Genomic DNA, 15,765 nt, shown 5'->3' on the forward strand with positions numbered 1-15,765 from the left:
CAGTCCCATAAAGGCCTTTAAGTTGGGCAAACGCAAGTCACTAAATTTTTAAGCTTTCTGCTGCAGGGGCAAATGCATCTTTGGATTACAGTCATCAACTAGAAGTTGCAGAAGCAATTACTAATTCAAGTAAAAAGATGCATTCACTGTGAGATCACGTGCTTCAGCCCCAGCCATCTGGCCTTAAGGCAAATCTGGCATCAGTGAATGTACTACAGCGCACTGATGAAAATTTTGATATGACTTACGATAGAGATTATGTGAAATCACTGGAGGCTCACTCACTCTTCTCCCCACAGATTTCAGGGTCCCACCCTAGCTTGTTTTTAAATACTGGGCACCACCAGAGTGACTCACAGGATCACTTGTGGGTGAGGCTCCTGCTGGATCCCAGTGACAGCTGTCTGCCCATCCCAAAAGCTCAAGACTGCAGGCCAATGGAGCAGGCTCTCCTGATGGCAAGAGCCTTTCACCAGCTACTAAAACACACACTTGGGCATACACCCATCTCCATTAATTCTGAAAATTATTGGAAACAGGCTTGGAGCAGGGAGCATGGTAGGGGAGGAATAGGTTTAAATAGTCTGTCATCACACAGTCCTGAATCAAATTGTCCTTGCATGACTGATCAGGTAAAAAGACAACCTCTCCTGAATCCTGGTCACTTGCATCTGCTAAACAAAGTGAACTCAGAGGCTGCTGAGCGCAGAGCTGGTTGTGGCAGTAGCCCTGCAGCCATGCCACAGTGACAGCCACCATGCAGGAAGCAGTGAGAGCGGCTGGCAGCTGGCTCCCAGGGCAGGCACCTGCACCACTCAGGAGGAAAGGCTCCGGCAGATGGCTACTACGTGGCAATCAAATACTTTCAACTGCTAACTCATTTAGGTGTGTAAGTTCCCAGATGGATGGTCTGTAATGAAGAATGGTGGATATTCTGCACAAGTTAGTAACAGCAGTAATGTTCTGGTGCACACTTTCTGCTTGGACTATATTTACATCATGAGGCAAGAAATAATGCAAAATTCTGTGCATATTACCTAAAATGAATGAATAAAATGGAATCAATTTACAGAGGGACTGTAAATCAAATAATACAGTAACTAAATGAAAAGTGTGTCTACACATCTTTGGTAAGAGTTGTTACAAATCAATGCAGAGGATGTGTACGATTAAAACATTTGCTCTAAGTAAATGTTGTATTTACTGGCCTCAATTAAAAGGGTTAATAAGTTAACTGGGGTTTTCATAATACTTTTCAACAGTTGCTCAAGCATTTATATACCAGCAGATGGAAAACACATTTATTAAACATTTGGTCTTTGAGTCATGCTGACGTTAGTATCTCAAACAAAATTAATTCAGGCAGCAGCTTTTCGTAATGGCCTCATTCTCTGACTAACTGGTGTATAGTTATAACTTTATGTAGGAGTTAAGAAAACAGCTCAGATACAAAGACAATCTGACCAGAAGCTCCAGTGTAACTGTGCACATATGAAATAACTAGAGGATGCCAGGCTGCTGCAGAGGAAACAGTGGTCCAGATATGGTTTGTATCTCTCATCAAAGCACCTCTGGTCCCACAGCCCTGGCTTGCTGCAAGGAATGGAGGTGGATGCCCAGATCAGTGAGTGAAAAGAGTGAAAAGAGTACACTGGAAGCAAAGACACTCGACAGCTGCAGACTGGCTATTACAGCAGCAGTTCCTTGCTTTAGAGGTGCACTAACGGTGAAAATGGTGTACAGGTGCTGCAATGCCACTGCTTTAAGAATTGTGCAGGAATCTAAAGCATGGGGCAGAGTTAAACATGCAGGTAAACAGTTCAAATGAACGTGTTTGCAGGATGCTGTGCTTCTGTATGTAGAGAAGCATGTTAAAAATGGAGTGGGTAGGCATGGAAACATAAAACCACACACTACACTGAGGAGAAGGCAGAGACAAAAGGGAGGAAAGAGAAAAGAGCAGGGAAATCTCCAACCCTGCATACAGAAAATAATATGCATTTGCTTTACAGCAGAAGTAAAGAAAGGGTTTGTGCAACCGCCTTGCTATACTGACCCCTGCAGCCCATCCTACTCAAGAAAAGTGGAAATGCTTTTTTATGTCTGTTAAGAAAAAACTAACAATTCTCCAGTCTCTGGATATAGAGAATGAGGTCCTTAGGGAAGTAAAATAAAACATGTTTTTTATTATGGTTAATGACAAAACCAGTTTTTAATACTTTATCTTTTCTAAATCTAAATCCTATGTTTGTTTTGCTGCTTCCTTGTTTTCCACATCAGAATAAATAGAATTAGACTGGAAGCTTATTCCATGCAGTGCCTTTCAGAACCTGCATTTTGAAAAGCAAGTTTTCACAAAGAGGTTGTTAGTGAAAGGAGTGAAAATCCATCCAGAGCTATCTCCAAACTGCCCTGTAAGTTTTCTGCTCATGCATTGTGCTTTTTGTAGCTGACTGGGAGACATTTCTACAGATATCACTACAGAAATGCTAGCAGAGCCTCATTAAATAGATGAATTATGCATCAGTCCTAGCAAGCACAGAAGCTAACAATTACTGGAAGTTTCACCCAGCAGTTAATGGAGACACTAATACTATTTAGAGAAACAATCACCTCATTTATTTTTTTCTTGTACTATGCAAAGAGAAATTAATTTGTATCGTGTACCAAACCAACTGCAGACTCCCAACAGGGTATTTCCCAGCTCCCAAGGCAGCTTCTTGGATGACTTCACAGCATGCTCTGGACTTGCACTGCACTCCTTAACCCTGGTGAGTTTACTGGACTGAGCAGTGAGCTCACATGCCACCAGGGAAAACTCTAAACAGTTATCCAGAACCTATAACTAAACACTATCCAGCACCTCATAAAATACAGCAAATTTTTCTGCAAGCACCAATTTATTCAGCTCTTTTCTGAGCAGACAGCACAGCTTTGACAGCCTAGTCCAAAATCAGTAAGAAGTCACAAAAACTTCCAAATTGGATAAAAAAGAACAAATAAGCTTGCAGCCCAAAGAAATACAGTTCACTACAAGACCTCTGTGCAATGAAACTGTGAACAGAGTGATAAAATTTTGAAGTCAGCAGCAAACAAAACTATTGACAAACAATACTGAAGCATAAATCACAGTCTCTGTCATTTATTCACCACATTTAGGGTTAATGTCTTTTCTGAGATAGGCAAGAGACGGAGAAACTTATGATAGGTGCTTTCATGATAAAGTCATCACTTGCTTTGTAGTTTATCTCCTATACACACTCACTACAATATTTACAGCAAATCTACTTCCCATAAATATCCCTTTTAAAAAAATCTCTATGCAAATACAAAGCAGCTAGATCCTTTCATGGAAACAAGTTCCAAATTCAAGCATTTCCCGACAGACTTCATCTGCAGCAGCAGCAGTCCATATAGGCTTGTACACTGAAAAAAATTACCGAAATGGCACATAGGCATAATTATTTGATAGTGCAAGTACTCACATTCTCGAGTTAACCAAAGCAAACCACTGCTTGCTTCTTAGTCACTTCATACTTGAATGAAGCTGAACATGTGGTCAGACTTGCCAAAACATTCAAGTAAGATAAATGCGGCTTAGTAGTCCCTAACAAGTCTTTCTAGTTCTTTTTCCTGCTGCTGATTGATTCAGAGGGCGCAGAAAACACCACCCCTGAAGTCTGTCTTTCCACTCGTAGAGCTCCATGCAATTAAGAAACTTGCTTCAGTACCTCCAACGCCCAGATCAGTTCCTGCTCATCCAAAGGCATTCTCTCCCAGGCAGCACAGCAGCACAACAAATCACAGGCATTTGCCACCCAATATTTTGTCTATTATGAACTGCTGAGGATTTGGAGACACGGGCGTACATAGCTGCATGTTAGAACACCGGCCTCAAGGGTTTGCAAAGCCAACAAGTCCTGACAGTATCAGCAAAATGTTGTCCAATTTAGTTCTGAATTAAATACTCATAATTTATTAGAGCGTCTTTCTACGAATAAGGGAACAAACAGCTTTATCCTGCAAGAAGCCTTGTTTGCATAACAATCCTGAAAACTAAAACTTCATCTTGCAGTAACAGCACAAGCATTTAGCTTCTTTTAGACTTACACATCAGCCCACCAACTTTTTCAATAGACAACTCTACTGCAGGGAGAAAAAAGATTAGTAAAGCAATCAGTAACACTCCATGCACAATTTTTCTTTCCTTGTAAGCAGAGGAAATTTTTCTGCATGACTTAAGTTAAAGGCATATTACAAACAAAAGTCAAGTTACATGGGGGGTTTAGGCAGCTACAGTTAAGTCAGACACGAGAGGTTTTGCAGTCCACCTTCTCAAAAAGGTTACTGAAGGTTACAAAAGGATATGGTTTCTGTCTTAAAGAATATACTTCCAATTATATAAAAAGGGGATGGGGGAAGGGAATAGAAATACCTTATTTCAGCAGTCTCAAAATTCAACAACATTGGTAAATTTAACCTTAAATCATCAACAGATAATAGTAATTCAAAGACTTAATTCAACTTTCGCTAGCTTTTAAAAAACACTTGTTTTGCATAAACTGCACATAGTGACACTCCATATTTCTAATATCCTGCACACAAAATGTTTTAATCCCATGCTCTAATTAGAATAATTCTACAGTGAGCACAGTGAGCAACTCACAAGTTCCTGCCATGTACTTGACATTTTCCGTGTAATCCTACTGTAACAACCTCAGCTTTAGTGGGCTAAAACTATGTTTGTGCAGTGATCAGAAGAGGAAAATATTGACATAACTGCAGGAGGAATACTGCTGATGTGTTGTTATCAGTTGTTCTGCAATATCTGTCCCCTCCTGACCAGCCAGCCCTCCTCAGCAACCTTTGAACATGCCAAGCAATCCATATCACAGAGTACAACACAACCAAAACAGACAGTTCAGGAAGTTCTTAAAAATAACAAAAAAGTGAACACCTCTTCAGGATATTGCTTGAGAAATGTTTTTATGCTTTGCAGAGAAGCAAGCAACAAAAATTAGACTGATCAGTAAGAGTGACCAGGAAGGGCTGGGGATTTGATGCATTAAGAGTTGATTAATCTCACAAATTATTACAGACTCAGTGTAACAGCCACATGATTCTGCAGCAAAGCCCTAGGCCTCCCAGAGCCTAGAGTAAGCCCCTGCAGGTCCTTGAGAGCAGACAACACTGCATGCTGAGTGACTGAGTGCCAGCCCTCAAGTCTTCCCAAACTACTTTGCACACTATAAATATTTAAAAGATTATTGAGGTGGGGGATGGGGGGCGAACAGATGGGCTCTGATCTACCAGGAAACTGTTTTTCAGTATTTAAACTGCCATTACTTCCTTTTCCTGCCCGCACAATGTAAGAATTCTTTTAATTAATAATCCAAAGGGGGGAGCATTGCCGGTTGGTTACCTGTAGCGCTGCCGTTAGTATTTGCTGGGGAGGCCATGTTTGCTCAGTGACACATCCACAGCTAGGCTGTTTAGTGTCATGCAAATGCCATGCATCAAGTCCAACCAGACATGCAACCTGGAACAAACAAGTAAAAAGCAGTTAAAAACATGTAGTTTTAAGAAGCTAGGTACATTAAGCAGTAGTAAAGTCTCTCTTCAATGCAAACTTCAGCACAGCAGTACCAAGCTCCTCTTAAATCAGCATCCTATTTATCACAAACCCCAAGGGTGTCCAAGTGACTGAAGCTGAACTGTGGCTCTCTGACAACCTCTGGATCTGTCGTCAGTGAGGATGTAATTAGCTGAATCTGATATTGGCCTTGGATTTTCTGTCCTGCCTTCAGCTTTTTTTGCAGCTGGTCTCTAAACTCCCCTGTACCACTGCAGATTCCTCATTTGCAGGCATGTGTATAAAATTTTAGATTACCCAACATCTTGCAAAGGCAGGGTTAGAGAATTTTTTAGGTGAAGAGCACCTCCAGAAGCACTGTACGAGCAAGCAATTTCTGAGCTCAGATGTCCCCCTGGGGAGGTGAGGGTAGAAGCCTGAGATGCAGCCAGAGCAGACATCTCTGCCTGACAAACACAGACACCAACAGCTACTGTATGGAAGCCAGCAGGGTGGGGGGACCAGAGGAGGCATGGACACTGTCAGGAATGGTGCTCAGCTGGCTACAAGACCTCTCCGCTGCAAATTCCAGCAGCAATGGGTTCTCTGGGTGCGATGTTTTCTTCCAACCCACACATGGCAGATTGAACCAATAAGCAGCATTTGCCTGAAGCTCATGCTGCAGGTAGAGAAAAAGAGCACTGTCCTCTTGGGTGGGTGGCTGCCGAGATGAAGCCAAATGAGAGGCAGAGGCCAAACCAGCAGCAGTTCCGTGGTTTGCTGGCTGACTTGGCAAAGCCAGAATTGTTGGCTCTGCAGTAGGGCTCCTGTTCCTTCTTCCCTGCCCACCTTCAGTGCAGGGGGCAGCCTGATCACAGATCTCACTTCAGGACAGAAGATCTGACTCATCTGGGGCTGCAGAGATGCCTCTTCCTGAGTCTGCTTTGAGTTTTCTACAGTCCAAACAGCATTTTATTTTGTTTACTCAGATAGGTGGAGCTTAGGCATATGAACAACACACTGCTTTGCTGACCCCCATCTGACTTGGGCTGACAACGCCTCAAGAAACTAGTCACATTTTTCCAATTATATTTGATTGAGCTCTGATAGTATGTGCAGGAAAGTATTTAAAAGCTAAGCAGATTAGCAAAGAAAAAGAAAATCAAGAAATTAATGAGCACAGGCACCATGTGAATTTGAGTCAGAGATACACTGACTGACAGAGAAGACTGGCTGTCTTCTATGACAGAGCTCCATCATACAAGCTAATACCGCTTTGCTTTCTCCTTCAAGAACACAAATACCTTCATTTTTAGTGCAGTCCTGATATCAATTTTCCAAGAATGCAGAAAGAGCTTCATTGCAATTCCTCCTCCCCTAGCTTTGCCTTATACACTGACATTTGCCGTCTCTTGTTCAGTGGAGGGCAGAGCATGAAGCTGATATAAAGATAAAAGTGAAAGGCTACGAACAGCAATATAAGGCAGGAATCCAACACAGGCCATGATGCACAGAGGCCCATCACAAGATTCCTGGCCTAATGATAATTATAAAATTTCTGAAACAATGAAGCATGGCAAAAAAAAAAAAAAAAAAAAGAAAGAAAGAAAGAAAAAAAAAGAAAAACATGTTGCTGGCAGAGTTTGCAGCTGGGGCAGCAGTTTTAAACATGTGAGCTTTTAGGAAAATATTAACCACTCCCTTTCAAACAGAGAGATTTTAAAGCATCACTCCCATCACTGCTTACTGAAGGATATAAAGTTATTCTTTTAAGCTAAAGACAGGCAATTTTTACTGAGTCCCAGTGAATGCTTACTGAAAAATTATTGCCAGCCTCCATGTGAAGTTCAGGATGTGTCCTGAAGCTCAGGACAGCCCCTGTCTCAGGGCAGGCTGCAGTTAGCAGGGTATCAATCTCTATCATTGCAACCAAGCGTAAAGGAAACTGAATTTATTTACCCACTTCTAATTTGTTCAGCACAGCTCTGTGCTGTCTCAGTAGCACTGTAACAAGAGGTACGCTTCCCTGCTTTCAATACATCCCCTGTACAAGGGGAGAGCTGAGAGCATAGCATGCCCCCAGGGATGGGTACGGACAGATGGGTGGGAGGGGATCCTGGCGGGGGAGACATCTCTTTTAGGTGCACTGCAGTCCCAAGTATGAGTGGATCAACCACAAAAATGAGGCCTGACTGTGGTGTGCCTCATCATGGGTTTAAAAGTAAAATCTGTTACAGTCACCATTCTCAGGCACAATGAGGAGAGCTTCCCAATAGCAAGAAACAAATGTAATTGAGGTGAGAATTGAGACAAAGTTAATAAAAATAATGCTGACAATCTAAACAAGGTCTGAGATCTCCATTTTGTTGTGGCTTGAAGAGATGAAACTGACCTGGTACAAACGGCCTTGTGAGTATGCTTCTGCCAATTTCAAAGCTATGCAGGGTCAAGTACCTCAAGCAAACTCACTGGCTGCTTCTGAGCTTTAGTGACGATTAATAACATAATTCAGGAAGTAAATTCAGTCCAACAGATAGAAGAAAATGAAGAAAAGAAAGGAAAACATAGGATCTATTAATTTGTTAGCTAAGTAAAAGAATTTATTCCTATATTTTTTGGTATGGTAGGTTGGTTTAGATTTTTGTTTTGTTTTGTTTTTTGTTTGTTTGTTTTATATTACATGTAGCAGGACTTGAAATTCTGTCTAGCAAACAGCTCTTCAATTACAGAAAAAAATCTAATCTAACTCAGCAAACTCATGGAAGAAGAGAATTTTGCTAAAATGTGCTTTGAGCCATACATCTGGAACTGAATTCCTGAAATTGCAGCAGCACATACATGGATCATTTTTAGAACTGTGCCACATGTGATTCCCCAGCTGCACACACCCCAGAAGCTGCATTTGGACACAAGTCTCTCATGTGGGCAAGGCACAGCAAAATACCAGAGAGGAAGAAAACTTAGTCTCCTCTACAGCAAAGCATATTCTCCAGCAGAGACATCTTAAACAAGAAAATTAGTAGAGGAGCTTGTATATTCCATTCCCAAGTCTTCAACTCTTTGCCTATGTGTTTTTACATGCTCAACCCATGCTTGCCTGTGAATACTGTGATTTACAGATCCTAGGGCAAATGCAAAACAAGCAGAGACTAGCTGTATGAAGAGTTATTGCTCAATGAAGCAGTTGTTAAAAGTGTTTTGCATTAGATATTCAAACTCTCTTCTGCCCTGAGGTTCAAGAGCAGAAACCTTAAACACACATGATCCTCAGTTTCCACAAACATTCACGACACCCCAGCTTTTACAGGTTTTTCCAGAATGGCAATTTTTTAGGCAGAACATAAAGCCTGTGTCCTAATCCTGTCCTAGTCACAAGGGAAAAGAAACTTGCTCCTTTTTTGTGCCACATCTTGCTAGGTCACTGATACCTATTCTGGTGTTTCAGCACCTCAAGTATCTGAGTATGTATAGATCAGTTCTGGCATCCACAAAGCAGAACTACAGAAATGCAGAGGCCTCTAGAGGCACAGACCTTGCAGAAAATCCAGACTCACACTTCAGTCTGATGTTTGCAGGAGACACTGAAGATAGACAACAGCTGAGGTTTGGTCTAAGAGCAGCTGTAGAACAGCATATCGGCAACATGGTAATTAGAAGAGAAATATAACTCAGCTCTTAACCCAGAGAAGCAGTCCTGAAAGTCCTCCTGTCCAGGGCTGAGGTCACATGTGGAAATGGTGATGGGCACACACTGGTTTGTGGGATTCAAGGAAATAGATTCTGGCTTCCCAGGCAGGGAGGCTTTAGGCTAAATAGATGCACATGTAACTTTTTTCTCATGGCACACTCTTAAGAGCAAACAGTCACATCAACCACTCCAAGGAAGGTCCAGATCAGCACCATATTTTGAACCCCTCACAGGGTGACTGCGGTTCAGACAATACAATTCTGTTGTTTAAGAACTGGATTAAAAGCGGGAGCACTGTAGGTCAGAACTGTGAAGGATCTAAAGGTATGGGCTCCCAATTGTTCAGATGGATGTAGTCAGGGAATGGTTCCAGGAGAAAAACCAGCTCTGCAATCCTATCCAGCAAGTGCAAAGTGGTGATTAAATAGGTCTAGGGTAGAACAGTTTGACAGTGCAAGTTGACCCATGAGATGCAATACTCAAGAAGAACTGGTACTGCTCCATTCCTGCTGTACATCAGCACAACAAGACTTCTGCCTGAGACTTCCCTCTCACATGTGGGTCGTCCTGGCAGTAGAACTTGCCCAGTTTCATTCTGCAAGACACTGATATAATTTGCAAACAAGAGACAAGATATATGCAAAACCCATCTGAAAACATAGATGGTAATTTCTCTAGCTGCAAGAAGAAATTGGCACTGGGAATCTCTCCTGCTCAGCTAGAGTGGCAAGCACTTTTCAAACCTGTGCTTCTCTACAGCAAACAGGAATGTCTGCAACCTACATGTACTAAGTATGCCAGGTGCAATTTAAATGAAGCAAGGTCTGAAGCCAACAACAGCAAAAGAGAAAGTATGTGGGGAGTTGCTGTGGTTGGTATCTATCCTGGGATAATGACTGTATCTCACTGATACTTTCTTTTCAATCTTACCCCTACCTTGGTTGTGTTTTTCTTATCTTTAAGTTTATCAATATGAGTGGCCAATAAACGGAAAGGCAACATTTGTAAGGGAGAAATATATATTTTTAAAATATATACTACTTTAGAATTAAAAGCAAAAACCAAGTAAGAATGCAGGCATATAAGGATTTTTTTTTCAAGTGAGACACAGAGTGATCAACATTGAGATAAAGGTAAACTGTGAATGATTTTAAATTTCACTTAATTATTTCATCACGTAACAATTCAGCCATTCATAAGCTTTCTAGAGCCAATGTCTTTATAATGTTGCATCCAAATCACAAGCAAAATTATGCAAGTTGCTGTTCAAGTCTCACTAACTGAACAAAATTAATCAATAGCTAGGCCACCTCAAAATGCAGAACTAAAAATCCCTGGGACCTGTGTTTCCTGCAGCATCTCTCAGGCAGCAGTCAGTTGTGGTTCAGTCTCTCCATCACAAGAGAGAAACTATTCTTCCTATATGCAGTATGACAGGTAATTCATTTTGGAGAATATTTAAGCAGTCAATCAAAAGAAGTCACCTCTCACTATGTGGTTGGGGTTTTTTTTGTTTGGTTTGGTTTTTTTTTCCTGCAGAATCTGCAGTATGATGCGAGCAAAAGGAGCCATGTAAATCCTTTCAACAAGCAAGTTAATTAAAAAGATATGGCTACGGTCAGCATGAATTTACCTGCCTGCCTTCCTCACTCCCTCCACTTATGGCAGTGGTCTGTTAAAAGGTCTTTCTTTACAGCAGAGCTCCAGGCAAAAGCTGAGCTAAGCTCTGTTAAGAAGAGAGTGATGGCTCAGAAATTCTGGGACCTGAGTCAGCAAGCTGAAGAAAAGAACAGTCAGAGTGCTCCTACCCAGGGCTACCGCTTCCCTTCTGACGAAAACAACAACAAAATATCAGACCCAACTCTAAGCTTTCTTGCTTTTGAACCCCAAAGTCTGAGCTAATGCCGTGCCAGGCTCCAGTTCTCAAGCTGAGTTGGAAAAAACTTAAATGAGTTTCACGGGGATTCCCTCAATCGTCTTCTCCCCCAGCCCCTGCCTTAAGCAGACTTGCATTAAGCTTGTCCGCCCTCCTTGTTGTTGCTGCAAGCACAGAATAAATGTACAGCCTTCAGTAATGTAGGGGTCTGGGCAGTTTTCTTCTACATACTTGAAAAATGGTCTTCTCATCTCCTGAGCTGAGCTTCTACAAAGCTTCTGCTTCACTGTCCCAAGCCACCTACCCACTGCACAGGAACAGGGCTTCACTGGGCAGCTTTCAGCATAGAAAACGCCTCAGAAAACCGATATATGGGAAAATATTTCAAAGGTACTGGGTCCTTCCGGCTATTCAAAATATCCCACAAATTTTCTGAATTTCTGCAAGTATTGCTTTGTCACATTTTCTAGCAATAGGTGAAATGGTCTACCATCAGCTGCTGGGTTTCAGTTTCCCTTCCACATGGAGTTATTCCAGTTGTGTCTGGAGGATCAGAAATCTGAGAAATCTGATCCATAAGAGAAGCTGTTCTACACAAGCAATCAGTGACTTGCTGGGAAAGGAAAAAGGAACAGCAAAAGTGTAGGAAATGGATTTGTAAAGAATTTTCAAAACTTGACAGAAAGTTTATATAGTTTTGTACATCTGTATGTAAACACTGAGATAAGGTGTGTTAATTTAAGAAGGTTATAGAACAGAGATACCCCATCTCTATAAAAACTAAAAGAAACCAACACAAACGGACTTCAAAATAGTACCCAGCAGAAACAAACATAACCAGCATTCCGTAGGGTCAGACAAATGATCCATCCAGACTGTTTTGTTTTCAGTAGTATCAACAGCAGATATTATTTAAGGAGTGTTCAAGCGCCTTATGATGAATCCATGCTACTGTATTCTCCCAGCATCAACAATTATTGGATTGGGAATATTTAAAGGCACATCCTTACCATGTTATTTTAATATTCACATAAATTGCCTGGATTTAACTAGCCTCTTTCTGACCCTGCTGATGCCACCTGCTTCTGCTGCCTTGTGGGGCAGGAAGTCCCAGACTGTCAATACCCACCACAACATTTTTTCTCATTTTATACTTATGTTTCACATATTTTACTGTCACCAAATTATTGCATTGCAGGTCTTGGTCAAAATCAGTGCAGATTCAGATTTTTCAGATTCAGCTTTTTCAGATTCAAACCACACCCTTTGTGATTTTATTAACTATAATCTTCTCTCCCAGCTCATATGCAACACAGTCCCCAGCTCATTTTACTTTGCCCTTTTTTAACCCTTTTGTGTATACTCAACACGTGGAAGATCCTGGTCACGAACAGCATCTTACTAAAAAGTTGTTTGCAAGAACAATCGTACAAAATGGGGTAAGGTACATTCAATATTTTTCAGTGTAACCAAGCTTGGCTCTAACATCTAGGTAATTTGTGGGAAGGTAAACCTCAGCTCTAGTAATTCTTGTCAAGCAGTTAAGACAAATCAAAACTTACCTGCAAGCACAAGCAGCTTTCTCTAGCACAGGCCAGAGGTTGGACACAGCCCTCCAGAGCATCCCAAGAGACATCAGATCAGCCTAGTGGACTTTTGGTAACCATACCTGTTGTCAGAAGTCCAGCAGACTCACTGCCAGCCAGAAGTGGCAGCTCTTACGGCAGTGGCAGCCCTATACTCTTACTGACAGGATCACCACTCCTTAGTAAAAGGAAATCTTTGTATGGATCTTGTGAACCTGAACCATAATTGGGATGCTTTTGTCACTTGTAATAAGGACGACATCATGTCTATACAGAACTGGGCTACAGTCTGATGACTTGGTGGTCCTTGTCTAATGTGCAAGAGCACGATCTTCACTCCAGAGTGAGTCTAAACACAGACAGGTATGTCTGGATGACACCCATCACTCAGTGCTGCAAGGCCCCCACACCCTGCAAGCATTCTCAGACCACCCATCTCTTTTGGAAATCATTCCTGACAACATTGTTGTCATCACATTACATTACAGAAGAAAAAAAAACACCTTCAGAAGACTGCATCGTGCAGCAACTCAGAAACCCATTTCTGTTTATGTTAGAGAGAAAAAAAAATCAACTAGAAAAAGAAAGGCAATCCATTGTAGAAAAAAACAACTTTTTTTTTATACCTGAAATTCCTAATGGGTGATGTAGAGGACACTCCCTTCACTTTATGCCAGTGAATAATGAGTCACATAAAAGTGCATTAATTCAAACCAGTATGGTATTGCTATGGGTTGTGCTGTGACAGGGAGCCCAAAGGATGCAAGTGTGCTATCCCTATTTTTCTTGTGGAAAAGCAGGAGGGATGAAACTTCCATGGCTTGAAATAGTTCAGTCTCCAAGAGAGAAATGAAACATGTGCTGAGCAGCATTTTCATCTGCTCTGACAAAGACTGAAATCCAGCATGAATAACAAATGAAAAGGCTTCCAAATAGTTGGCAGAGGAAAGAATGCATCCTGGGGATGACACATGCATCCCAGCACCAGTGTACCTGTGGCCTCCCAGAGCTGAAGCCTGGAACTGCTCTGCCTGGGACAAGAAGCAGTTCTACCTTCCTCTCCACAGCAGGTGCATGAACTGTCCATTACACCTGTTCACTCAATGGGGCGGGACAAAACACAGCATCTTTTCCACTCTGTATTTAAGAGTTGAACAACACATATGCAGATCCAAAAAATTTAAAATTAATTTGCTTATTCAAAGAGAATTTACAGGTAGATAAATTTGAAGGCTGAAATGAACAAACCAATCAAGGATGTTTACAAACTGATTATGAAATGGACTGTGATCTTGTTTAGACTTTGCATCTAAGACAAAGTGCAAGACTTTTAAGGCATAAAATTTGATAAATAGACAAGTCTAACTCTTCTATAAAGTACCCAAGTATTTAGTTTTCAGTGAGATTGCATATATAATGGCACAAGCAAGAAACATATTTAGAGGCAGACAGTCAAATATCAGTCTGTCTCTTCCTCTGATTTTAGGTCTGAGATGCTATACATAACCAGACCAACCATAAATCTGATATGACAAAAGGGCAACGATATGGAACAGTTGGTAAGTTCAAGGATAAATACTTTTGTCTAGCAGCATTTGCTCATGTAGCTGTGACTTCAGCTGAAGGTGTATCTTTACCTGAGAAAGCTCCAGCACATCAGCTTTGTCTCCTAAATATTTAAATATAGCCCTAAATGCTGCTTTTCCCCCACAATAATGCCCAAATCCTGGTATCTCTTCCTTTTATTAACCACTAGTATGGGTTCTGTGGACTGTGGTATCAACCTTACATGAACAGAGAAATTACAGGCTTTTCCACAATGAAAGTGGGAAATTTTAGGGGCAAGGAGACAATATTGCAAGGACCAGGCTTTTCATTTTACCACAGTTTACAAGAGAAGACTTAAAGTGCCACTCTCCATTAGACTCTGTCTACAGCCCACACTGCCAACATCTGTCCCCAAGTGCTAGACTGTATTTACCACCTCAATACTAACATGGGCCCATTTCTCTTCAAGCTGCCTGAAGTGGCCCTTCAGCAATACAAGGGGACCCTAGTTACCACGACTTTTCTATAAAGACCACAACCCCACAACCTCAGCATGGCCAGGGAGCACACTCCAGACATGCTCCAGGCCGCTGTCCCTTCCCACTCCATCACACAGCATCCCTCAGAAGCAGCCAGCACGTGTGCACAATTATTTTTACCTCCTCACTAAGCCACAAACCATCTCTTGTGAGGCCTTCAACATTCAGTCCAGGGGTGAGGAGGTTTTGCCTCCAAAGCCACCATATGTCCACACCACAGCCTATGGACTGCAAGCCTGCACACTCTGGCAGGAGGGAGGCAAGATGTCTCAGCAGCAAAGACCTGCAGGTCAGCCCACCACATGCCATACGGGCTCTCACTGCTGAGCATGCAGAGTCACCAAACCATGCTAACCATGCTGGGATTTGGAGCTGGCAGGAACCAGCTGGAGACCATTGGGCAGCAGCTGCAGCAGAGCATGATGGAGCCAGTCTAGCTGGGTATGTCCATACTCTTGCTGCTCAACAGCTCGTAGAGAAAGACATGTCAGCTTGTCAGGCAAGTGTCACTCAGCCTCTGCACTGCATGCAGCCAAAAACATTTTGCTACATGTGGACACCTGCAGGGAATTTACCCACCCAAAGGAGGGGACCACAAGTTGGGGCAATGCACTTGTCCCTCACAGGGGATGTTCCTCTCTGCAGCCTAGTCAAATCAACATTAAAACAACCTGTTCCTAATGCTCTAGGACTTTGTAATTTAATCCAAGTAACTGAAATCAGCATAGAGTTCACATAACCTGTCTTCCTCCTTCTCAGTCAGAGAATGAACTAACACTTTCATTAATAATTCACAGCACCTTCTCATGCTCATGCTCCACATCTTTTTCAGATGTACAGCGGCAAGAGAGTCCAGTGCAGACAAAAGTGTGATGATCAACTTACTGAACTTTCCACCTTAGGAAGCCAGGACTCAGTGAATTATGTCTCTCCCCTGAAAATTCTAATAGACAGCC

At 42.0% G+C, this 15,765-nt stretch overlaps 1 protein-coding gene across 2 annotated transcripts in view; it reads right to left on the bottom strand.

Moving 5' to 3' along the window:
* The window catches only part of KANK1 (KN motif and ankyrin repeat domains 1), a 129,771-nt gene that overhangs the window by 44,708 nt on the left and 69,298 nt on the right, over window positions 1-15,765 (bottom strand). For both annotated transcript variants that reach the window (XM_058044339.1, XM_058044338.1), the window contains one exon: window positions 5,423-5,539. In XM_058044339.1, the coding sequence (XP_057900322.1) occupies window positions 5,423-5,459 (37 nt within the window). In that variant the 5' untranslated portion in view covers window positions 5,460-5,539. The remainder of the gene's footprint in view (window positions 1-5,422; window positions 5,540-15,765) is intronic.

The sequence above is a fragment of the Melospiza georgiana genome, chromosome Z (genome assembly GCF_028018845.1).
Source record: "Melospiza georgiana isolate bMelGeo1 chromosome Z, bMelGeo1.pri, whole genome shotgun sequence".
Taxonomy (NCBI): Eukaryota; Metazoa; Chordata; class Aves; order Passeriformes; family Passerellidae; genus Melospiza; species Melospiza georgiana.